At 39.5% G+C, this 24,965-nt stretch overlaps 1 protein-coding gene across 3 annotated transcripts in view; it reads right to left on the bottom strand.

The window, feature by feature from the left end:
* USP24 (ubiquitin specific peptidase 24) overlaps positions 1-24,959 on the bottom strand; it is a 60,285-nt gene extending 35,326 nt beyond the window's left edge. For 2 of the 3 annotated variants that reach the window (XM_057366978.1, XM_057366979.1), the window contains exons 1-10: positions 8,227-8,322; positions 7,580-7,645; positions 6,010-6,075; positions 5,137-5,211; positions 4,237-4,395; positions 3,092-3,206; positions 2,504-2,607; positions 1,275-1,382; positions 738-833; positions 475-636 (exon numbers count right to left, since the gene is read on the bottom strand). In XM_057366978.1, the coding sequence (XP_057222961.1) occupies positions 475-636; positions 738-833; positions 1,275-1,382; positions 2,504-2,607; positions 3,092-3,206; positions 4,237-4,395; positions 5,137-5,211; positions 6,010-6,075; positions 7,580-7,645; positions 8,227-8,307 (1,032 nt within the window). In that variant the 5' untranslated portion in view covers positions 8,308-8,322. Of the gene's footprint in view, positions 1-474; positions 637-737; positions 834-1,274; positions 1,383-2,503; positions 2,608-3,091; positions 3,207-4,236; positions 4,396-5,136; positions 5,212-6,009; positions 6,076-7,579; positions 7,646-8,226; positions 8,323-9,129; positions 9,253-9,768; positions 9,913-11,346; positions 11,415-12,380; positions 12,547-24,488 lie in introns of those variants that run through there. The other variant, XM_057366980.1, reaches the window with a different exon arrangement.
* Between the last annotated feature and the right edge of the window lie 6 nt (positions 24,960-24,965).

The following is a 24,965-nucleotide window of genomic DNA, read 5'->3' as shown; positions in this document are numbered from 1 at the left end:
CAGCTGTGGGAATGGCTTCTTTATGTTACGTGGAAAGAGTTAAGTATTCTACTAAAATAAAAAACCACTATGAATTAAATATTGATTTGCATTTTGAGACTTAACGGTCATGCCAGAACACATGCTTTACTCAAAAAAAAAACAACTAATCTAGGCTTTCACATGAAAGGGACAGTTAAAATACTGACATACCTTTACAGTGGTTCCATTTGCAAATTCTAACCTTGGGCCCATCCTGGTAGTTTCCCATAAACTGATCACTCCTTGTGCTGAAAATTTGCTTAAAACAAAGGCAAGAGACTTACTATGAGTCTCATGATCAACAAAGTGGCTCACACAAAGCCTACCCCTCTCGTGGACTCCCCAAGGTAAGAACTTACAGATGGGACACACAAATTTGTGCATCTTGAAAGAAAGGGCAACATCGAGGCTAGGTAAGATTTCACTTTGGAAAAGATAAAATAATAAACCAACCCTCTTAATATCCTCTATGCATTTGATGATGTAGCTCCTTTTGATTGCCTCTTTCACTGCATAAGCATCACTGAGGATTGTCAGGTGCTCCTCCAAAGCCTGCTGGATCAGACTACAYGGTAATGTTGGAAGATGAGCCAGCTCCCAAAGTACCTCCAGAACCTGAAGGAAGAAGGGCAAGGATAGTCAGGACCTAGGAATTGCAGAGGCTAGCAACTCTACCTTTAATAAATCAAAAATCCAAAGGAAAATCATGCACTTGCCTTGCCAGTGGTTGTTTCCACTCGTGCTTCTCGGCCRATGCGCCCAATGAGGCTCAGCAGCTTCTGCCTCACTCGGTCACTCTCTGTCTCCCAGCTCTGGAAGGCAAAAAAGTCACATTAAAGCACCACTGTCAGGTTGYTACATCTCAGGTGTACACAAAAATATAATCCACAATTGCTTTACTGCAATTTCCACCATATGCATTTGTTTCTGTTGCTGGGAGTTACAGCACTAATTTGCTCAGCTCTTTTTCAAATACTATTAGGGATTAAATATAATAATAAAATCTCACTGCTAAGTCCCTTAGGACTGGCTACCTAATGTACTTAAAATCCAAGTCAATTAGCAATACAGTAGCAGATTAGGCTTCTGGGTTAACATAAAAATTAGCATGAAAAGTGTTCTTTTTTTAATAGCAAATTTTACGTTTATATAGAAAATATAAATGTATTCAAGGCATTTTCAATGGGCTGGATGCATTAAGTACACCTCATCAATTCTMTTCCTAAGGAATGTAAATTAATGCGACAACTTACCTTTTGGATTAGAACAAATAAATGATTGAGCTGATCAGAACTAAACTTCACAGCAGCTGCAGCAATAATGGTATGTATGTTTTCAATCACAGTGGAGGATTGTCCCGACTGAAAAGGAGGAAAACACAAGAAGGTAGATCTTTAACCCAAACAAGATAGAGAAAAACCTTCATGTAAGCATTATCCTACTATTCATGCTAATGAGTGAGAATAGCAGCGATTGACGTGTTAGAAACACAAGTTCAGAGTAAATGTCTGTGCTCATTTCCCTGGCTGAGAAGTCTTTGGGAGTAATTCTAAAGCAGGAAAGTACAAGTCTGCCATCATTAAAGCAGCTTCAAGCTGCTGCAGTGGCAGCAATACAAACATCACCTTTTCTATTGCTTGGTGAGGTTCACGTGTAGGGTGTTGAATCTCTGACACTCTCCCAGGCTTTACTCAAAAGTGAGCAATACAAAATCTCCACCCACACAGATGGGAGCACCATGGTAACAACAGCCAGAGAGTGGGAGGAAATATTGCTTTTTATTAAAGAACAAAAGTGAGGGAGCTAGAATCACATTTCAACTCTGCYAAGCATTAAACACTTGCTACCCTGCCATAYACACTGCAGAGCTGACAGYGTTCAGTGAGTTTAGTCTAAAACATCAACATTTGCACAGAGAAGAAAACCATTTCCTGCAGTGGAAGATTAGCTTCTGGTCAAAGTTTCCACGTGTCATTTCTATGAACACTCAAACCACCTTCCCCACACATGAATAAGCTGAATATCCTTAAGTGAAGGGCAAAAGWTGACTTGTCAGTCAATTGTATGTATGTACAGGAAGCTAACAGGGAATTCATACAGCTGAAGACCACTCTCTTTCAGTCTCTGACTTTAAATTCATACCTCTAGCCACAAACATTCATATCCTAGTTTGGTCTAGACAAACATTCCTGTCACCTCTTTCAGCTTGACAACCTCTTATGCCAAATCAAATATCCTTAACACTTGTTGAAAAGAACTGAATTTCATCATAGGATTTAACAGCTGTGATACAAGAAATTGCCAGGACTTGATTTTACATGGTAAAGGAAAAAGTAGAAGGCAGCCTTCRCATTAATTACTCTGTTAAAATCTCAACGCCTCCACTTCGCAAGAGATGCATAGATTATAAAAAAAACCCTTCATTAGAATGTTTGCTGTTGTAAGACAGTCTAAAAGCACCTGCCTAGTCTTGCTTGCTTACCTGAATTCTCCAAATTTTAGTGAGCTCATCTAAAGATAATTTACTGCCCAGCAGTTCAATAATTCCCTTTATACGATCACAGTATTGCGCTTGATCTATATTACCTGTGAAACAAAGAAAGGCAACTRAATGAATCTATTTCAAACAGTGTTAGATTCAGTAAATTTATTTAAAAGAACTAGTTMTTTTAAAAGAGAAAACATAGCTATCTTCATTTGRAAAGTCTTTATTGTTACAGACAAATCTATCACTACAAAGAAAAAGAACAAGGCTTTTCCATTTTTATTTTGTTTTGCTTTATACATCTGATAGCACATCTACAGAATGTTACTACTTGAGGGGAAAATCCCTCTTTTCTAGAGGCTAACAWTATACAAACTAAGTAAAAAACCCCAAGTACAGCAGAAGACATTTGCACAGATGTCAAACAGAGGACTAGATGATAGTAGCAGGTTTTACTTTATTTTGGAGACAACAAAAGCCTTGAACTCTTTGRTTAATAGTGCTCATTAAAATGKATTGAAAGGGAGAGATTAGATTTTAAAGTTCATAAAAGCATGTGCTGAAAGTCTCTGTGAGAGTTCTTACCTTCCAGAGCRATTGACAGGACCGAATTCTCCACGAGCCAATTTAGCAGTCGGTCTGTGTCTATTGCATTCTTCACTGACTTGGAGACAGTGCTRTCTTCTATTAATTTTGTTACCTAGAAATTGCAAAATGTGAGATTCTAACAAAAAATTCCCACCTGCATCATACACACACACAGAGTGAAATCTACTCAAAAAGGCTTATGGTGAAGCTTAAGCGTGAATCCTRAAATATWTTGAGTACAGAAAGTGTTTGGGKTTTTTTGGTCAGTTGTTTTTGKCAGGGTGTTGAGGTTTTTTGCGAATTTGTTTTTGTTTTTTTAATAAGCTGTTCAAAGGCAAATTCCTAACCAGAAACACAATGTCATCATCTGATGCAGCAGAATCTTATTCTCAGTCTGACACAGAAAAGCTGGCCTGTGCTGCCAGGTATCTTTCTACAGATATGCCAGAAGTAGGTTATCTCAGGCTTCTGCTTGTTACACTCAAATCAGTGTCCTATTTTTTATCCAATACTTACTGATACAGCACCTCACTCTAAGGAGAAAGAGCACATTTCTGCTAAAATCTTCAAAAGCTGCACTTTTATAAATTCACCACGGATACACAGCATTCATGATTAAGAACCAAACAGCAATGAGGTTTAACATCTCGATTTTCTCATAAAGAGAGAAGCAAAAAAGCAGAAAAGATGGACTCTAGTGCAATGACCTGCTATGAGTGGACTGAGACAGCAATGCAGTTTTAAGTCCCATTTKGTTTTTTTTCTATTTGCTCTCAATGAAAGGAGAAAAAAGGGATATGCCACAGGAAGCTAAGGATTATCCCACAGTGAATATTCAACGAATAGCATAGAACACTGCTTATAAATCMATCTAAAATTGCACTTAGAATTGTGCACATCTCAAACTATGTCTAATTGGGAGCCCTTGCAGTGGCTACTAATATTATAAACAACTTCTGTCATATTAACTTGTTTTGGTGTTTCTTATGACCAGAACTTTTGCTAAGGCAACATAATTTGCAAGGAAATATTGCGCCATCTCTTTTTTTTTTAGGTTGTGGTTTCAGTGGCTTATTAACAACCCATCYCACCTAAACACATGCACTTGTGCACACACCCAGACAGACAAAAAGCCAACCTACTTCTTTGAGGGAATTCATTTTTGCACTGAAGTGGGGYGATTTCAACATGCGCAGCAGAATGTCCAGCCTCAAATCATCGACCGCCGTGACCAGGTCGGGTTGGAAGCGCATACACAGCAGTTTGATCCCAGACAAGAGCTCAGGGATACTCACCAGTCTCTGTAGAACACAAAACAACAACAAAAAAAGACAAATAGAGGCATTGGTATTTTTGCTATTCTGCTACAGACTTCGGTGACTCACAAAGAGTAGGTTTAGTGACCAAACAGAAACTGTTTAAGCAAAACACAGTACCTGGTACATCTGAAAGTATTACTAGTACACTAGAAATTTTTAGACAGTGAAACCTTTAGTTAAAGCTTCAGGTTTACCACAGTAAATTGCTCTCCTTTAGTTCCACAACCTATGAAACTTTCCTGTTTAAAATTAACAATTTATATCTAAGTAAAAAGCCAACACAATTTAATAGAACTGAATACCAAATTCAGGGTAATGCAGGAAGTAGCCACAAGTTACACAGATACTTTACAACAACTACCAAATTCTCAGAAGCAAACAGCTAATGCAACAGTAACATGTATTCAACAGACTGCAAGACAGTAAATACCGKTGAGTCAGAAAAGTGAGCATTCAGCATGCTGCACAAGAGGACCAACAAAAGAAAAAAAYTGATAGCAACAGTGGCAAAATATTTTTAAAAGGGTCATAAAACAGATATTTACTGAAAAAAGGTATTGAATGGAATTAGGTAAATGCATTTTCACCTCTGTCATTTAGTGAGAATTCAGAACAGGCTGTATTCTTGCCAGCCAGATGAAAGCTATTGTTCTAGTTTACACTGACAGCATTTCCAAGACACACAGGAAGTTCTTCCTAAATATTTAATATGTAAAACATTACCTTGTCTTTCAAGTCCTTCTCTTCTACATTCTGTACATATTTAATCATTTTATGAATGACTGGATCCAGCATGGGCTAAAGAATGTGAGAAAAGGCATGACAATCAGTTTAATGTTTCCTGAAATCAATTAAATTAATCGAAAGACATGACTGCAGCAAAAGGAAATACTTAGCTGAAAGCTCACCATTAGACATAAAGCAACACCTACAACAAACATAAAACTATCCTGATAGCTATGTCCAGAAAAAAAAAAAAAAAGCAGTTAGAAGAAGAACCATTTCAGACACCTGTAATGCAGTTTGGCACAGAGACAGACCAACTGCCCTCTAAAAACACAGCAGTTTATAGGTGCATGTGCTTCTCTGACTCCCAGGGGCTTCCAAACTACATCCTCTTTATTTAAAGTCTGTCAGTGATTTGTCAGTAGTTTTTGCTGGTGAGGGCAGGTGTGAAGCCTGGAGCTTGCACATACAAAGAGATCCTGGTGAATTTTTTTCCTGTACCATAATTTTTGCAGTGCCAGCTCTCATTGCCATGGGCTTGATCTCAGCCAGAAAGTTAAACTAAATGTAAAATCTATCCATCAGGCTGGATTCTTTTCCCACATGGTTTCTACYGATGAAGGTTACTAATGGCAGTGGTAAAGCTTCTCACTGCTGCAGATGTAGATACATGACTACAGATCACTGCTTCGAAAAGGAATCTGAACATTGTCTGAACCCTTTATTCATCACCTCAGGATGCTCAAAATGGTTCTTGTWCTTTATGCAACGTGAGGTTTGAAAGCTTTTCAAATTAGTCACCAGTTTCACACCAACACAGTTGGAAATTAATTTTCAGTCCTCTTGTAAGTCATAACAAAGACATTTTACCTGTACTACAGAAGAGTTAAGATATTCTGCACAAACTCCAAATGGCTGAACTAATGCAGAGATTGCCTGAAAGAAAGACAGCAAGTATTTAGGTGCACATTTAAGAGATCTTTTCACAGTTAGTAATCTATAACTTAAAAGGCAAATGAAGGTGAACAAGTATTATTTATCTCACCATGTATTTCCAGTCATTTGCTACGACTGTTTTTGGTGTGCAAGTCCTTTACAACAACACATGGTTTAAGAAAGATTTACTCCATGRCACACAGTAGAGTATGTGCTATATATTATATATGGCATACAGCGTGTGTTCTCTATTTTTGTCTGCAATAAAAAATGCCTTCCCAGTTTTCACGAATCTCAGTCCTCTCATCACTGTGTTCAGTGTTCTCTGACAGATCCTGTTTCAGTCACAGAAATAAACAGACGGAAAGGAACATATCACATTTTGCTTGCTCTCCACGGCAATCAGAAGTGTGAATGCAAAATTTAAGGTTAAAGCCATATGGCAAATTTCTTTCCCAAAGCATTACGTGGGAGAAAGCTTTTGTAAATGTGTCATATACATGTCAAGAACTCTTCAATGCATGAATTTAAGGTGGTATCTATCGTCAAAAAATTGAATGTATAAAAGTATTTGTTTGCCAATAAATTATACCAAAATCAGTTTCTTTTCACACTGGATCAAGAATTGTGGAACTGAGTGTGCAGCAGAGCAATCCAAGGCCTAGATTAAGTGACGTTGACCCAGATTTCTTTCCTAAGCAAGCAGTTATTAATCATTAAACAAAGTCAAGTCAAAGTTTCTATTACAGGACTGGGATGTAAATCAAGGTTTTCCTTATTCTTCTGTCAAACTCACACATGAACCTATCTCTATATAAAGCAGAAAATATCAATATCCCAAGAAAAGAAGTTGAATTCTCTCCAAGTGGCATGTCACTGAAAGCAGACTGATTTTATGCTGGGGGACAAGATTCCAATGACATTGTTTTCCTTTAGCCTCCTCRTTCTCCAAAGCTTGAAAGAACTGGRAGATTCCTGAATATAGGTTAGGAAGCTAAAACTAACCAAGTTAGACTTTATTATCAAAAATAGTTTAGCTCTGTTGAACCAGTCAGTTTTCAGACACATCTCTGGAAAASTTTAGGATTAAACACTGTCTGTCTTCCTAAGGATTTTTTTTTCCTTAAACAGTGATTTCTGTAATAAATGACAGAAATCAATTCACTTGCAGCTAAATGCAGCTATGGGTGCAGTAAACAGAAAACCAGGGACATGTTGATGAACATACAATGAAAATACTTTGATTGATGTCTAACCAGAAGGCTGAATGCTAGCAGCAAGGTACACTAATTTCCCTCCTTTCTGTGAAGTCTCAATAGCTTTTTAGTCAGGATTCTTATGTACAACCTCATTTGACCTCTTGCTGACAGCAYTTCTCCAGGGCTCTGTGGGAGTGTTGCTCTGTACCAAAGAAAGGTAAAAGCACTGCCAAAAGGGACACTGCTGGTTCTACATGAAGGGTGTAGTGGAAAGGGAGAAGTCTCATGACAGAAGATGGACTTACCCCAAGTTCAATATCTTCTGAATTGAGCTTGGATTGAATTGCTGAAAATCCACCCAGCTCTGCAAACTGAAAYAAAACAATCAGTATTACACAGTGACCTACAGTATTTTATCTTTCCAATAAGAAATAATACAAAATACKCCAGACAGTTCCTGAGATGCCAACAAGTGTCCTTTACCATGGAACATCCCATCCAAAAGCAGCTTTATATTTCCATGGGAATTCAGGGGCATACTTAGGAATGCAATGCAATGATACATGGTACCAGAGTTTAAACATCAAGCCATAAACTCTGTCTTGAGTAAAAATGGACATAGGGAAGAAAGACAGACTATGTACAGCAATAGCTGACTGGACCAGCATTTTTGTTTGGGGGACCTTAGATTGCAGCCTCAGGTGAGATCTCAAATTCCTCTGGTCATAGACATCACATTAGAAGGTAAAGGTGCTCAAAGGAGAAGGCAGTAACTCAACACAACGTATTTTACAAGGCAGGGTTAAAATCTTAAACTTTTTTTTTGTGCTTGACAGAAAAGTGAGGAGTGAAAAAACAAGTCAAGGCAGGTTGTGGGACGGGGAGAAGAAATTATCTCTGAAGACCAACGAATTCAAGTGACAAACAACAATTCTGGTTTACATTTACCTACCCTGTTTACCAGATCCACCAGCCACCCRTGAGGTTCCTTGAACAATAAGAACAAGAAATATTTGTTTTCTGAAACAGACATTTGGACAGCCTCATTCAGCCCACTAACCCACGCCTCAAATGGATGTAGCAYTACACAAATATAACAATGTTTGTAACAGCTCCCTTATTAAGTGTAGCTGGAGTTTTGGATGGTTGTCATGAGCATCATCTCGTTTTGGACTCTGCTTGACACCAGTGCCCATGTGCTGTGGCAACAGTTCACACTGTGGCTTCTGACTCACAGGCAACTGTATTTATAGCACTGGAGCAGCATGGAACCCTACTGAAGCAAATTTCCCAAAATTTCCCTACCTTTCCCAAAAYAGCAGATGTAGAACTTTCTTTCTATGGCCACAAACCTGTTTCCGGAAGGAGAAATGAACTCTACTGATGTAGTTTTGGACCCACTCATCTGGAACAACTGCTACAAGACAGTGCAAACCTCAAAAAATGCCTCCTTGCCAGTGTGTCTGAGATGAAGATATTGTATCCTTGGCTTCCAGAAAAGCCTGAATTCTCTGCTAGAACTGAACACTTGGAATTGYCTTGGTCATCTCACACTCAACAACCAAACAGATTCAGGCCTTAGATACACAGATCCGCCCGTTGTGTGCTTCATGTCTAAAGCAACACTCAGATTGTTGTGCTACTTTAGACATGAAAGTACACCCATGTCTAAATGTAGCCTCTAACAGAGAATTGGAATGATTTGAGAGCACAAATTAATGTCTACAGACCAACAYATACTCAACATAATTGACATATTTGAACTCTGTGTTATAAATACCTACTAATCAAACAATCTTATCTGAAACAAAGAGATCCACCCTAAAATTAGTTTTTAGGGCATGGCCATGCTTACCTTCTGAAAAGTGGATATGGGTGAGACAGCATGCATGTTCCCCTCCCCAAAGACTTCTGCCCAGTTTCTCTGGCACACCTTCATTCGATTCTTGAAATGATATTCATTGTCGGGATTAAATGCCTTGAAAGAAAAGCCCATGAAGCAATGAACAGGGTGGCTTAAGCCACTTTCAAAACTTATCTTGGTAAAATATGACTGTTTCAGTTGAGCATTCTCCCTGCTGACAGTTAAAGCTCTATGAAAAATAAAGTTGAACACAAGCCCCCTGCTCCTGCCTCTCAGGTCTCACCATGTAAAGCATTTTGAAGCTTTTATTCTGTGCAGACAATATGTAATAACCATGTGAGCCAGAGGTCCATAAAACAGGGAACTGAACTCAGTTTTAAAACTGAGTTTTAAAAAATAAACAGCAAAGTGACAAAAGTGTGGGTTTTTTTCTTAACTGCTAGTTTTCAGAAATTTTGAACAGCACCCACTCCTTTGAATTGCATWCTGGATGTAAAATATCTGCAGCAAGCAAGGCTGCAGATTTTAAGACAATAAACTACAACTTACACAGTTGGAAAATGCATCAGCTGCATAAATAAAAAATGCCAAATACTCAGATATTAGAAAATGCATCAGAGAGGCAAATACCATTGTAAGCACACCMAGCAGGCCCACGGGGATAGGGTCTTGTTTTACTCTTTCTGCAACCAGGTCCACCAGCAGCATGAGCATGTTGTAGATTCCTTCATGGATTTCAGTTCCCCACTTGTGAACAGCACTGGATGTCAACAGCTAAAAAAAAAATCAGTGAATTTTAAAAGTTTGAGCACAATCATAAAACAGAAGAAATTTATCAACTTCTGGGACTGTTTTCAGAGCAAATGTTTCCTTGGAGTTCACTCATCACTGTCTGGTGTGTTTTTCAGATGTTCTTTCTGCACTAATGGCTTAAGAGCTAATTCAATTTGTAATTTCGTGGAAGAACACCTTAAATCACAGTTTATGACAGAAACTAAAATCTATCAAACTGTTTTCCATTTCCATGCACTAGTAGAGACTGTAACCTTTGCAAAGAACAATTGATATGAAACTAATCTGTTTGCAGATTGAGCACACAACTATTAAATCTTGAAACAGGCAGCCACAAAGCTGCACTGATTCAGCTGAGGTAACCATTTACCAATTCACACTTTTTGAGCAGCTTCTATTGGAAAACAAAGCACATGTACCACGAAGAGAGAGGTGTTTAATGCTGCTTCCACCTACTGAAACATGTTCTTTAAATCTGGTTTCATGGTTGCTTATAAAGGACACTTGGCTGCCATCTGCAAACTTCACTTAATTTCTGCTGTGTCTGAACAKAAGTAGAGAAAAACTTAATAGTTTAAATATAATTACTTCTTGTATCATTAATAGAGCTTCCTGCAAATATTTCAGCAAATTGTAATTCAGCACATCCTGAMCTTAGATTTCTACAGATTATCCTTYTGGAGGAACAACCTACATTGTTTATTTCATATGCAAAAAATACCAAGTGATATAAAACTAYTGTATRGAAGMTTAGTACTCTGATGACTACATGGAAAAAKAACTTTCCCCTTACATTTCTACCTTTCTTAAATATAATTATATTCTCAGTATTTTAACACTAGGAGAAAGTAACTGTTTAAAAGGTAGGTAGGTGTTTTTATACATATTGTCTAAAAACTGGGCAGGAAATTTAGGCAGTACCTAAAGCAGATGGAATAGTGGGAAGTCAGTTTGGGGAGCTCTGTAGAGAAAATTCACAACAGCTCAGAGAAACACAGGGCATTAAGCACTGAGGTGAAAGACAAAATTCTAAATGGATTGTGAAAAGAAATTAGTAACCCTCTGAAGAAATAACAGGAAGAATAGTTAATGGAAATCTGATCACRAACTTGCCACCAGTGGCCATATCCAAGGATTTCTAAACCTCTCTTTGGGCTCTGGTAATTACTACATGGCTCTTCATTTAAGGGGAAAAAAAGAAAAAAAAACTATGTGCTAAAGATGGCCAGAGTTACAGAACTGGGACTTTGTATGATTTAAATTTAAGTCTTTATGATTTTAAYGTAGGAAAATAATTTGAGTGTGATTTTAATCTAAAAACCCACTCAGTAGCTGTGTGAAGTCTGGATTACAGAACACTATTTCCAGCATGAACAATGCAAAGAAACAACAAAATGGCCTACTGTCCCTACTTACCTTTTTAAATGCTTCAGGCATGCATCTGTCCATAAATCTCTTGCAATTCTCATCAGAATCAGAAAGACCTTTATGGAAAGGAGAATGCTTTTTAACAGTATTTTAAATCAGTAACTTTTTAAGATGACCTCAAGGACCTTGTCATAAGTTTTCAGGAACACCAAACCAAACGAGCAGTAATAAAAAGTGCTACTGTTCATTCATAATTAGCATGCTTTTAAGTTACAAAAAGCACGAGTTGAGAGAACCTGACTTTCAGAACTAAAAATTAGTTTCCCAATAATTTTTACAACTTCATCAAGGTTTTTAGCACCACAAGTAACTTGTAAACTTTCAGAGTTTACAATTCATACATTACTGATGCTTCACAGGCTCCATCCAAAATAAAATTAAAGCAYAGCCTTTTAACACAGATTAGAAGCAAACCAGAACCATTTAACAACTTCTATTCTTCCAAGAGATTACAACATTCCTTTTGCCTGCCAGCAAGCATGACTGAAAAACTATCTTGTAGTCTCATTATACACCAGTTGTTGGGTGTGGTGCCTCCAGAACACTCTTAACCCCAGCCAAAGCACTGAATACAGAAAAGTCAAATTTAGGTCTAATGCAATATAAGTGTTTCACCAGGGCAAAATAACCACTTATACAAGCATGGGACAACAGGGATTCAGATGACAGCTTGTTTTTATGAATGGAAAATAACCAGCACAAGGGAAAAAAAAGAGTCAGTAATTTGGCTCTGAAAAGATGTAATTCCTGCCATCATTAGAACATAAAGAAATGTATGACACTTAAAAAAAACTCCAAAACTTAAGTAAATAAATTACTTCAGAGAGAAAGAAAAGAGATCAACGTTGGTTTTACAGCATTGGGTAGAACAGTTCACTGTTAACCACTTTCCCAGAGATGTGATCATTGTTCAGGGTGCAAGTAAACAACGGCAAGATTAAAGCGAAAGACACAACTGCCCAACATTCTGTCTGTGACACCCTTTGAACAGATAATCTGTGTATTTGTRAAAGGGAACTTACCCAGTCTGGCCAGGTAGGTGGATGCAATTAGGCACTTGCCTAGAGACTCCTCCCGCTTGTAGGGTATGGACCAGTGATCTGTCAGAACTCTGCTCTCCAGCTCATACAAGTTGGTTGTTGGAAACTCAATCCCTTCACCAGAGCAATTCCCATTTTCATCATTTTTCTGTGGGTGAAAAAAAAAAATAAATTCAAGTGGAACAGTTTCTTAGGCACATTAAAGCGTTTAGAAAAGGCAGCTGTGCTTGTAACAAGCATGTCAAATTCTCAACCCTGAGGCTGCTTGTGTTTTTCAAAACAGAATTTAATATTTCAATTTGAATTGAAGGGATTACATACCTGGATGCATTTAGTGTAGGTGATAACTACTATGTTTACATAACTAATTGCTAACTAATTGCTTGTTTAAGYGGCAAATCTTGTTCCATAGCATATCAGATCCTAGAGCCAAGTGATAAGCACTTCCAGTCCCTGTGAGACTGTAGAGCACAAATTTTGATCTCCACAGATCTGCGTATTAATCCTCTGTTCAACAACTGCTGTAGAATATGGGAATGGTTTATTCTAAGGGAAATCCATTTCACCCTATCATATAAAGAAATACAGGACACTGTTCCAGTATATTAGCAGGGTTTTTTTACAAATAATCTAAATAAAAATCTACATCAAATATAGTTGTCCAACAAGTTAATGTAATTGTCCTCCTGAAGTTATAATGGATATATTCCAAATATTCTGGAAGGTAAGAGGGAAAAGGCAAGCAGATGTCTGCAGCTAAACTTTACAGGTTTCCTTGCTAGTGCCACTAAAGAGCAGCTATTTCTATGTACAGGACACAGAATTACCCCCCTGCTCTCCACTAAGTGCCATGTGAGGTAACTGCCTCAGCAGCRCCAAAGAAACAGTAGACAAGTTATTCATTTATTTTCTTTTGTTTATTTTTTAACCTCCCATAGATGTCAGCTACCCAATGTGTCAAAGAGTTCACTTGGACTACTTTCCCTGCCTCCACAACTGCAGGCAAAGCAAGCAGGAGAAAGGGCAGAATGTCTSGATCAGGCCTGGCAGCATGCAGGARCCAYTGCTGGATTCAGTGGAAAACAAGAGCAGTGATGGTAACAAGATCCCACTGAGAAAATGCCAGGGACATGGAGGGAGAAAGGACAAGCAGGAAACTCATTTGAAAGTAAAAATCAGACAGTGACAGGAAAGTGAATGGAACAACTAGAAAGGAATAAACCAGAAGAAAGAACTGAACTCTGGAGGAGATGGTATACAAAGAATTAAATCAATGTATGCACACAAGTGTGCTTCCAGCTCTCTCACCACATTTGCTATTTGTAGGATTAGACCTGTATTTAAAAAAGCATATGTGTCATTCACTTTCATAATGGTTCAAAAATATTAAGCCAAGGGAACAGCAATTGTAGAGAGCTTAACCTTTAAAGTTCATGGACAGCATGTGGGCTGGACTTACTAACAGTTTCTGGAGAGCAGCAGTACAATTTAAATGAACAGAACACAAAAAAGTGCTTAGAAAAAATCACACATGTTGGTTTGGGAAACAAAGTGCCACCGTTCTGCAACCCCCTACTAAACATTTAGTCCTCAGTTTGTCTTTTTGGGAAGTTGTACTTTAGCAGAATTGAATATCAGTTTCTGAAACTGTGGTCACCTGATCCTGCACTGTGCATGGAAGCCCAATGTAATTCCCATCTAGCAAGTCATGCTCTGTTTAAATACTCTGAGTTTTGGAGATGTTTGAAGGTCTAAATGAAAGGCACTGAAATKATTTAGAAGCCTTTTTTATGAATAAAAATTAAACTGTTGATTAAACAGTTTACATCTTCTGCATAGAACACCCATGCAGAAAACAAAACCATTTCCTACAGAAAACAATGTGCAGTTCTAAAGAAAGTGCTCAYAGCAATAGAACAGGAATGAACTTTCAGTATAATAATGGMAGAGTGAGGATAATATAAACACCCAATTGCTGTGTGTTCAACAATTGCAGTTCAGGTTCCAACTGTAGCCAAAGAAGGCAACATTTCAACAATGTTACAGAAACAGAGCTACAGTTGCTTCACTCCCTGGAGGAAAGTGTCCACATTAAATAAAACCAGTGATTCCATTGATATCTTAAGAGGTCCAGAACAGCAGAAAACTCCACTTGCTGTTCTGCTTTCCCATCTGCATCCAAACAATGCTGCTCTTTAGTTACGTTTCCACACAGGTGATTGGCAGAATCCATGGTACAGAAATTAATATGGAAAGAGCRAAATAATACATGTTCTTCACTGTAYATTCAGCTCCCATATTACCATAAATTATGCTTARGAAACGTCTGGACTATTGCTGGATTGAGTCTACCAATAACACAGTGAATAGATGGTTTTACACAAAAAAAGACTGTGGTTTTTGAATATTGCCTTAATAATAATGGGAACTATTTGCATTGAAGGAGCACGCTTTTGGCACATTTCAGTAATTAGAGGCAATGAGGCTTCTTGCYTGTCAGTGCTCTGCTACTAAAACCATGTGTAGAAAGTATCAAGTTCACTTATTAATTTTAGAACATATCACATCCACATAGCTTCACAGCTACTGCGAAAACTGTAACAGTCTCAAATACACACCCAGGCAGTTTAAAACCCAAATTCCCCTTCAAGTCATTAATAAATGTAACACTCTGCATTTCTGGGATATTACAGCTATGTTCTCATTATGTTAGTGCACACTGAGTTGAGCTTCTTACAACAAATCTACCACAAGAAACAGTCTCATTACAGACTTACTGCTGCTCTTTCATAATTAGCATCCTTCTGCACATGAAAAAGCCCAGACTGTTCACTACCCAACTTTTAAATCGATTTGGGCACTGCTCTTTAAAGTGAGGGATTTATTAGCAGCAGCTGCTGCAGCAAGGTGAAACGTCAGCTCAGTTCTTGCATAATCTTATGTTGGCTGGGGATCCTGCACACAGATCTCACACTGCAACACAGCCTGGAGAACACTGCTGACATTCAAAAATGCAACACAGTCCTGAACACGTACCCACAATTAATGCTCTGTAACTGAACAGCTCAGGAACTGTCACTGTGAACTCTGCTGACATGGGTCCATGGAGGAAATAAAAGATTTTAAAGAAAAATTATGGTTTATGTGAAAGTAAATATGATACAAGGCCATGTCAGCCTCACAAAAAATGTTTTTCTGAATTTTTCCTTTGAGGAATTACATGGGTTTTGTATCAGGACTCTGCAATTCTGGCTGAACAGACTAAATAYTGGACTGGCCCGGCCCTCAACATGCTAAGGGCTTGCATGGATGCCCTTCCATAGCATAGCAAAAAGCAAAAAACTACCCCTTTTCCTGGTAACTAAAGTATCATCCAAAAATAAATGGTCTAAAAGTCTGTAAGAATCACTGTTTTCTGCAGGTCACGGTGCACATCACAAATCTGTGGCTATTTCTGCAGCTGAAATACTGAGACCAACAAACTGTGGCTGACAAACCTTTATTATAAGTTGTCATGTCTTATGATATATCTCTTATTGCACAAAAGCCCTGAAGATCCCCTCATTCTAACAGTCTTGACTCTTCTGGTTTATTTTCAAGGTATGAAAATGTAGTTATGGCTAAACACACACACAGGCTCCCAGGAGAAATACCCTCACAGGAACAGGCTCAAACATTGATTCAAGACTCCTTCTCTGGGGAGCTGGCACCTCCCAGAGCTGAATAAACAAAAATTGTTCAACATCTGATCGATAAAACATTGCTTAAATCTCTAGTATAAAAATCTTCTATTGAACAGTAACACAGAACAAAGATTAGCATGAAAAGTGAAATATGAATTAACTTTAATTGCCAAAAGGTCACAGTTTACAGCTTCAAAACATATTCATGCAGTATTCAGCTAATTAACTCATCAAACACTGTTTAACTAAAGCCACTGACAGTTCCCATACCAGTCACTTTACATAAAATAACAAGGAGTTTAAGACTTGTTTTTATTCTAATTGGCAGTCTTAGTAATGAAATTACAGTCAGATTATAATTCAAATTCGCTAATTTGATTTTGATAGARGGCTACCAACAGAATCTATTATCACCAGATCTAAGTCACATTATGTGCTCTTGAATCTAGTATAACTTAAGAAACAAAACCCCAAAGTCACATTTCTTTCAGCAATCAGTAAGATCAGACTTTCTAAGGCACCAGCAGACCAAGCAGTGATCTCCACCCTCATGCATCTCTAAGTGATTATCACAAAAYAACAATTATATTATAGCCAAGGAAACAGATTTTTGATGTTTCACTGCACTGTTAAAAAAAAACTAAACAAAAACCTTGTTACTATGTACCCACAAACAGGACCGAATTTAACTGCTCTGAAAAGCACTAACAAAAAGAATGCATAAAGCCAGAATTAGCAGACAAAAATTTTAGGTCCACCTTTCAGTTTTTATCACAGACAGAGTCAACCTAAATAAATCAATTTTTCAACATTTCAGCCTCCCCAGTTGCCAAGTGTCAGCAGGGATGCTCCCCTCTGCCACAGCACTGATGCACCACTCACAAGTGCTTGCAGAGCACTGCAATGCTAAGGTAGAGCCAAGGTGAGAGAAATATATCAAATACCCATAAAAATAGAGCATTTCTCAGCTCTGATGTACTGTGCCCATCAATTTGTGGGAGAAGCTATGAACCCCTAAGTCATGACCTGACAGTCCCTCCCTCTGATGCCAAGCTATTGATCAAAGCAGCTCTTACTTTCGCACTTAGATGTCAAACCTCTTTCACTCTTAATTAACTCCTAAAAAGAGGATATTCTGTTACCTAGAACTGAAACACGAGGGTAAGAATTCAAAGCCTTTTGAATAACTCCAAGCTATCACCTTGCACTTACACATGAACGCTAAGAACAAGATACTGAATGCTTAAAAAAATTGTCGCATTTTCATACCTGTAACCTACTTGCTTTTTATAAACTGGTACTCCAGGAGCTTAAAGAACTTTCAGCTGTTGTTAAGTGGCAGATGAGGGAACAAAATTGGAGAGTATTTCCCAGCTGCCTGTTCCTGCACTCAGATCAAACCCGTTGGACCCACCTTGCTAAGAGCAAGCTTGGTATCTTCTTGTGAATATGTCAGTATTAGTAAGACTCAAACCATGGTGTCATGTATGGAATTTCCACATCATGTTTCTTATCGAGCAATGAGAAAACCCACTGTGATTTCCTGAATGTTTTACTGACAAATTGACATTTACTTGCAAAGTATTGTCACAGTTTTTAACTGTTTGCAGTACTAAAGACATACAGTATCTCACCCTCRAATTTTCATCCAGAGAAACATACCTGGATGCAAAATTTCCGAGTGCAGCAATAGATAGGATTTTTTTATTTTATTTATATTCTGCTAAGAGAACATAGGCTTGTTGGTGAGATACACAGATGTTCTGTTTTGTCCTTTTTGCATAGAAATGAAGCACTTTAGTTCAARTTTTTTACTATAGGCTACTTTACACAGACAAATGCAGTTTTGTARTAAGAAAAAAATACTAGTATTTTGCCATGGCAACATGAAAGAATGATACTAATCTATTACTAAAGGAAAATAAATCATCTTTTACAGACTCCACCTAACTGAAGTTGATTTGGACTATCACCATACAGATACCTTAAGAAAAACCCAGTTTGTTTAGTGAGTTTTCTCACAGAAAGTTTTGGACAATGTCCTTAATGAAGAGTTGCACAAGGACACCATCAAGAATGCACGTTTAGACAGACTAAACCCTCAGTAGCTGTAAAGGATTATTACAAATTATAACCACAAAAACCCTATGGCTCCACCTTCCCTCTGTTCCCCATCTCTCACAACCAAGAACCGTGTAAGACTGGAATGAGAACACGATATGAATTTGAAAAATACAAATAAACTCAGCAAAGATGGAAATTAGATCAGAGTTTCTGAAAACATGGGTTGTACTTTCTCCCTGATTTCCAGGGTGATGGTGTGATGTTACCAGGCAATACTCCCTGATGTACTTGCCTGCCTGTTCAGAGATAAACATAGTCCTGAGCGTCACAGCAAAACAAAACAACYGAGGCTCTGTAAAAATAGCACCTGAATTAAAACCTCCATTTAACTTCAAAAATAAAAGGAGCCTCTTTGCCCTTTTATCCTGTTATTACCACAGTATCCAGTGAAATCTGAGGCAGAAATTYGCTACAACCACTTTTGGCAATGCATTTTGAAGTCTGATAACAAGCTGTAGGCGAGGGAGAGGTCATGGAAAGYGCTGTTAGGAATGCCATTCATAAGGAACCAAGGAAAACACTTATCTTCCATGTGTTTTCTCTATTGTCTGCGGATATATTTAAAAACTTACTCCATTGGTGTAACTACAAACAGCCAGACTCGGCGTCAACACCATTATTTCTCCCAACCCYTGAGTTTTCATAAGCACAAAACCTCATGCTTGTTCCCAAATAACTCAGAATAACTTTGTGTGATATCAGATAAACATTGTGCTTTAAAACAATAAAACAATCAATCACAAATGCTTAATGTTTCAGTACTTAAAATTAAGTCAATGCTTGTATCTCTCTCTGCCAAAAAATAGGGAATTAACAGAGAAATGCAGCAGAACCACTACATAAAGTATTTACTGTAACATTTTAGTGACCAAAGGTCAGGCTTTGGAAAGGAAAATTAATTCAATAACCATGCTAAACACTCATCTGTGCTTCTGTTCTACTGATGTACACTGATATACAGTGAGACAGAAACCAGAACTGAYAAAGCAACTGATTTTGACAGTTTAGAATTCCAAAATTGTGTCTAACTAGTATGAAAAAATCTTTAAATGACTCTCTGCCAGGCATCAGAAAAGCCAGAACTGTTGTAAAGTAGTGAGCAGGAACATCAAATGGCAAGAAATACTGGGAACACTGGCTTTTAAAATGAATTTTAAATTTTGCCCTGAAACATATATACCAAAGRCTATTCCTTACAGTAGCACAAATACGTGTTTTTTTCAAAATAAAAGCTTACAAAAGAAACAGGCACTTCCTCTTTGCCCTGCTCATACAAAGAGCTACTGTTCCTTAATCCAAAAGCAATCCAAATGATTTGCTGGAATTAACTTCTAACACTGGCTAATTTGTTTTTATTCTCATTCTTCCTCAGTATTTCACTTCCTTATTAAACAGCTGCCACAGAATAGCACTGTAAACTGGGAAGATGACCAGAAAATGCTTCCAGAGGACAYTATACCAGAGACACTTCCTGCCCAGCTGAGAATTTGGCTGTACAGAGCTGTCTCCCACCTTCGCTGACCCTGCAGGCATCACCTTCACCAATGAATCAGTAATTACAGAGTGCTCCTCTCAATCCAGCAATTACTCTAACGATCACATTACATGATAATCACTTTGTGAGTTATTCAAAACAAAGCTTACATTTAAAATTAATCAGCTGCACCTCTCAGTATCACCCCTATTTCCCTAATTTCATGTAGCATCTTTATTAGTCTGTGTTACACCAAGAATGAAACTCAGAGTATTTTCTTTCAAATGCTTTCAAGGAAGTGTTAATGGAACCAGAATATAAAAAGAGGTTCCACACCAGGRCCACTCATTTTTGAAAACAGTGATGCTGAAAACCAAGAGTGTTAAAATACTAATTCCACTTGACATTCTGATGGCATCCAGCCAGGGACTCAATGCCAGAATCCACCACAGAGCTTTATTTGATTGCTTAATTGTTTTACAAGGCCAATTCGTAGACAAACCACACTGTAAAACTTCCAYGTGAGAATGCAAGAAATATTCACTTTTGCAAAGCTCAGGATTACTTACAAGAGAACAGACTGACTTTAAATGTACAGAATTGTAGCGTGAAATCCATCTCATTTGCTTGGAGCCTAAATACCTTCTTTGTCTTTAAATAAATACAGCTCCTTCCATTCAAAGATCAAAGAACTTCTCAAGCCTAATGTCCATGGTTCTCCTAATAAAGCACACCCCATTATCCTCATTTTACACATTTAAAAGCTAAACCAGAGGTTAAGTTACACACCCACCGTGACGCAGCACATCTGTGGCAGAACTGCTTTCAGTCCTGAGCTTTAATAATGAGGAGAGGTAGGGTTTGAACACCACAGCTCTGCAGCATGACTAGTGAGAATGTTCCTGGCACTGGTGCTCACTACAGTCGCCGGCCTGGTTTTTTTCACAAAATCCCTTCTCTTGGAATCAAACAGCACCTCAAAAGCAATCTTGGACAAGTTTTGTTATAAACCTTACCTAGTGAAATCTGGCATGTATGAGCTTTTGATCCAGTTCAACTGAAAAAACATAAATCAAAAGAGCACATGCTGAAGGGGACAGGAATAGCCAGAGGGTAATATAATCTGTTCATCACAATTTAGCCAAAAGGTCATAGTAATGGCTCTCAGAAGCTGTTTTAAAAGCAAATTAAGATTACTTTASTGAAGGTTATACCAACCACTGTTATATGTTCTATATTTTTACCTGCSCCTTCTCACAATTTCAGGTTCTCTGCTCACAATCCCCACATTTGTTTAGCCTGCTCTTCTCCATCTCATTCTCTCAAACTCACTAAAGCCAGCAATTCTGGCACTCGTGGCAATTCATGGACACACTGACAGACGTTGTCATCGCGCTCGTTTATAGTCTTGTCTTAAATGATAAGGATTTAGCAGCAGTTCATAAAACAGCTTATCTGTCAGTCAGATGAAGAGCTGAGCAGAGCATCCTTCACCCGCCTCCCTCGGCACAGAATCACACCGTGACAATCTGCATGTTGCCTAAGGAATAAACACAGAAATCCCACATTCTTGCCAAATTGCACTTACCAGATTTACTTCTGTCAACAGACATAAACATAGAAGTTATGTCAAACACACAAAGTTACCTCTTGGAAAAGCAGGTGACCTCAGTCTATCAATGTGGTTTGGTGCTACAAAGAGAAAAACTTCCAGCCAGCTGAAAAACCTAAACTTGAACTTCCTGTGGTTTCAGGAAGGCTGCACAAATGAACTGAAGCCCACTTTGTATTTCCAAGTTTGTCTGGCCTTTTCCTTTTGATGAGTTGAGTGTGGTCATGCTACCAGCACCAATGCCAGAGRCACACCACAGCTATTAACCTAACACTGAAGCAATTGCATGCTCTTTGGGGAAACAGTGGCCTGAAAGTTTTAACCTCATGAAATTTAAATTTGTGCACATCATCTCAAGCCTCACACAGAAAGCAAGCACAGGGCATGTGTTGGGCCMGCTCACAGCTATCTTGCTTCTGGGCTAGTTACTCCAAATTCAGGCTACTTTAACACTTCCAGACAGCCCTGCGGACCAGCAGTCTGGACCACTGAAAGAGGATTCACAGATTTTTACAATCTTATCTAAAGAAAACATGTTTTAACGAGCATGATACATATCTGGTTGCTGCGCTCTTCTCAAACAAAACCACTAGACAAGCCTTTCTTTGATCCACATGAATGCTGAACAGATTTTAACATTATGTAATAGAGACCAAATAAGCATATGCAAACATAATGGATTCATTACTGATTAGTACTTTACTGAAAATGTAAAGTGTTTAATCATTCATAGACCTATTCTTGTATGCATGCTAAAGTGTGCTCAGCCAAAAAAAGCATGTAAATTTAAAGTACAGACCTGTTACACATGTCTTGAAGAATGACTAAAGCATTCTTGTTATTTTTAAAATATAATATCCAATCCTAACTTTTGTTCATGAAGTGTTAGACTGGAACATTTTACTTCGGTGAAAATTTCTAAGACTTCTTCTCCTGTGATGTATCTYCTGTTTATCTCCTGTTGCTGATATATAAAATCCAAAAATCTAACACACCACTTCCTCCCCACTGWATAAAAGTTAAAACTGGTATTATGAAGAGAAGGAGAAAAACACACTCCAAGAGCTTTTAGAAAGAGAGATGATACTGAGAGGCAGAAAACCAGAAATAACATCTGAATTACCACGAGACAGCATGGGGTACAATATGTTTCACCATAATGTGTATGACTACAATGAATAATATAGCTGTTTCTGCAAAGCTTCATATGCCATAAGCTTCTGGTGAATGGAAAACTACTGCTTAACCTGATTAATTACTGATTAACCACTTAAAGAATAGCTGCAGCTTATTAAATGTAATGCTAGATTACAGCTGAAGAATAAAAAAAACCTAAAGAACTGATCATATATCATTTTCCCCCTTTCATAGCATGTATGTCAAAAGCTGTTAAGTTGTACTGCAGCGTTAGACAAATATGCACAGGCAACAATTYCAATCTCAGGATTTCTATAGATAGAACTCTTTTATTACAAAAATACTGTTTTGCATACACGTGCAAGAGTTGACAGATGCTCATATGCAAATGAATCCAATTACTAAATTGAGGCATGAATTTATATAAAGTTTCATGCAGCAAGACACCTCAATCCTKCTGAAATGCCTGCTCTGTGCAGTGATTTACCTACACTCAAATGTTTTGACTTCCCTCCTGTGGGTTAACAAGAGCACAAGTCAGAGCAAACAAGAACATGAGTGGCAAAGGAAACTATTATAAAGTGTAAGTTTGATCAGAAATATAGGATGAAATAATGGGGGGCGGAAGAATCCTCTGAGAGCTGTCAAAGTGCCACTTGAAATGGGAACAAGAGCAGGGAAAAAAAAGCGCTTCTCTGAAGTTTACACTGACAGCTTCTCTAGAAATGTCACACTGACAAGCCAGACTGTCCCAACCACAACTACATCCAACYGAAATGCCAACAAGAACTCTCATTCATCCTCAATCCTTCACGGGAAAGGTTAGAAACCAGTTCCCAGCCAAGGAAACCAAACAGCAGCTCCGCTCCTGCGCAGCACACGTGCCATCCCACAGATCACCTTACTCCACAAGCACACAYCAGCAGCTTAGAGCAGCTCAGGATGTAACCCAGTTAACTCAGTGCACAGGATCACCTATCCTTATTCCGCAGGACTGGACGTCAGCGTGCCGAGGATACGGATACGGATGATCCCTGCAAGTGTAGTTACGCATCACGTACGCCCATGGATTCTTCATAAATGTATTTATAGACACATTACACACACATACACAGAAAGGGAGCACTTTTCTGGCACAGAAAACCCTCAGGATACTCTTYGCTGAAGCCTGGGAGGGTACATGAGGTTCCCTGGTTTTATTCATGAGCTTAAGCATCTGCTCTTGACCATTTCTTGAGACAGACACTACACAAGGTGGCCCTTTGGTGTGACACAGTGGGGCTTTCTGCTGTTCTCATCCCCATGAGACCCACAGTTGTGACAGTACTAATTAGCTCTTTTCCAATAAGCACTCTGAAGTTTTGGGAAAAAGACTAAGAGGAGGAGAAGGCTTTATAGGAAAGCACGACACTACTGTTCCAGACAGCAAGGAGAGCACCATGAATGGATCTGCTGGCTGAAGGGTTCAGAGTTCTCAAAGAAAATGGAAAAGAGAGAAAAGCAAAASAGRAGGAAGGAGAGAACCTGGGAAAGGCTGGCATTCTCCAGCACTCCTATCTACTTCTGTTTCATTTTAGATCACAGCTCTGAGTTAAAGCCCCGTTTTGAAAAACATTTGACCTCACTGCATTCCTATTTCAGAACTTACGCTCAGCTTATCCAAATAGAACCGTACGTAAAGTCATACCCACTCTGCGCTTTCCATCACATTGTGCAAACAGTTAAAAAAAAAATAGACAGCCCTTAGTCACTGGGATTATGCAAGAAGGCACAAGAGGGGGATCGAAAACCAGAGCCCTACGGTAGCCACACATTCCTGGAATGCCAAGGAAAACCCTGGGTGCGCTTCACCTTGCAGCGATGGCAGGGAACGGGCTCGGGAGCGCGCCGGGCGGGCGGCAGGCGGGGAATGCGGGCGGATGAGGAGCCCCCGCTCCGGATCCGGAGACTCCCGGGGGTCCCCGGGCACGTCCCGCCGGCCCCACGCCCCACACCCGCCGGGCCCCGGCACCGCCCGGCACTGCCCGCAGCCGCCCCGGGACCGCCCGCCCGCAGCTCACCTCGGTCTCCACCACTTCGTGGTACGCGGGCGGAGGGTCGAAGCCGCCCCCGCCGCCTCCGCCGTCCCCGTCACCGCCGCGGGGGCCCTGCCCGCCGGCGGGGGAGCCGTGCCCGCCCGGMGGGCCCTGCCCGCTCTCCATGGGCTCGTAGCCGCCGTAGTGGAGGCCGGGCCGCTCGTTGGTGAGCAGCGCCACGGCCTCGTTGATGTCGTTCTTGGCCAGGCGCAGGGCCTTGCGGATGGCGGCCGCGTCCGAGAAGCCCATGCAGAGCAGCGTGGTCATGTGCTGCTCCTCCTCGCTCTCCATGGCCGCGCCGGGGAAGCGGGGCAGGAGGAGGAGAAGGAGGAGGAGGAGGAGGAAGAAGAGGAGGAGGAGAAGGAAGCAGAGGAGTCCGGGGGCGGAGGGGAACCCCCGCGGACCGAGGGGCGCCGGGCTCAGGCGCTGCCCGCCCCGCGCGCCGCCATGTTGCCGGGAGCG

The sequence above is a fragment of the Malurus melanocephalus genome, unplaced genomic scaffold (assembly GCF_030028575.1).
Source record: "Malurus melanocephalus ecotype Western Australia unplaced genomic scaffold, MMel_1.1 scaffold_74, whole genome shotgun sequence".
NCBI lineage: Eukaryota > Metazoa > Chordata > Aves > Passeriformes > Maluridae > Malurus > Malurus melanocephalus.
This window is presented reverse-complemented; position numbering and strand designations above follow the sequence as displayed.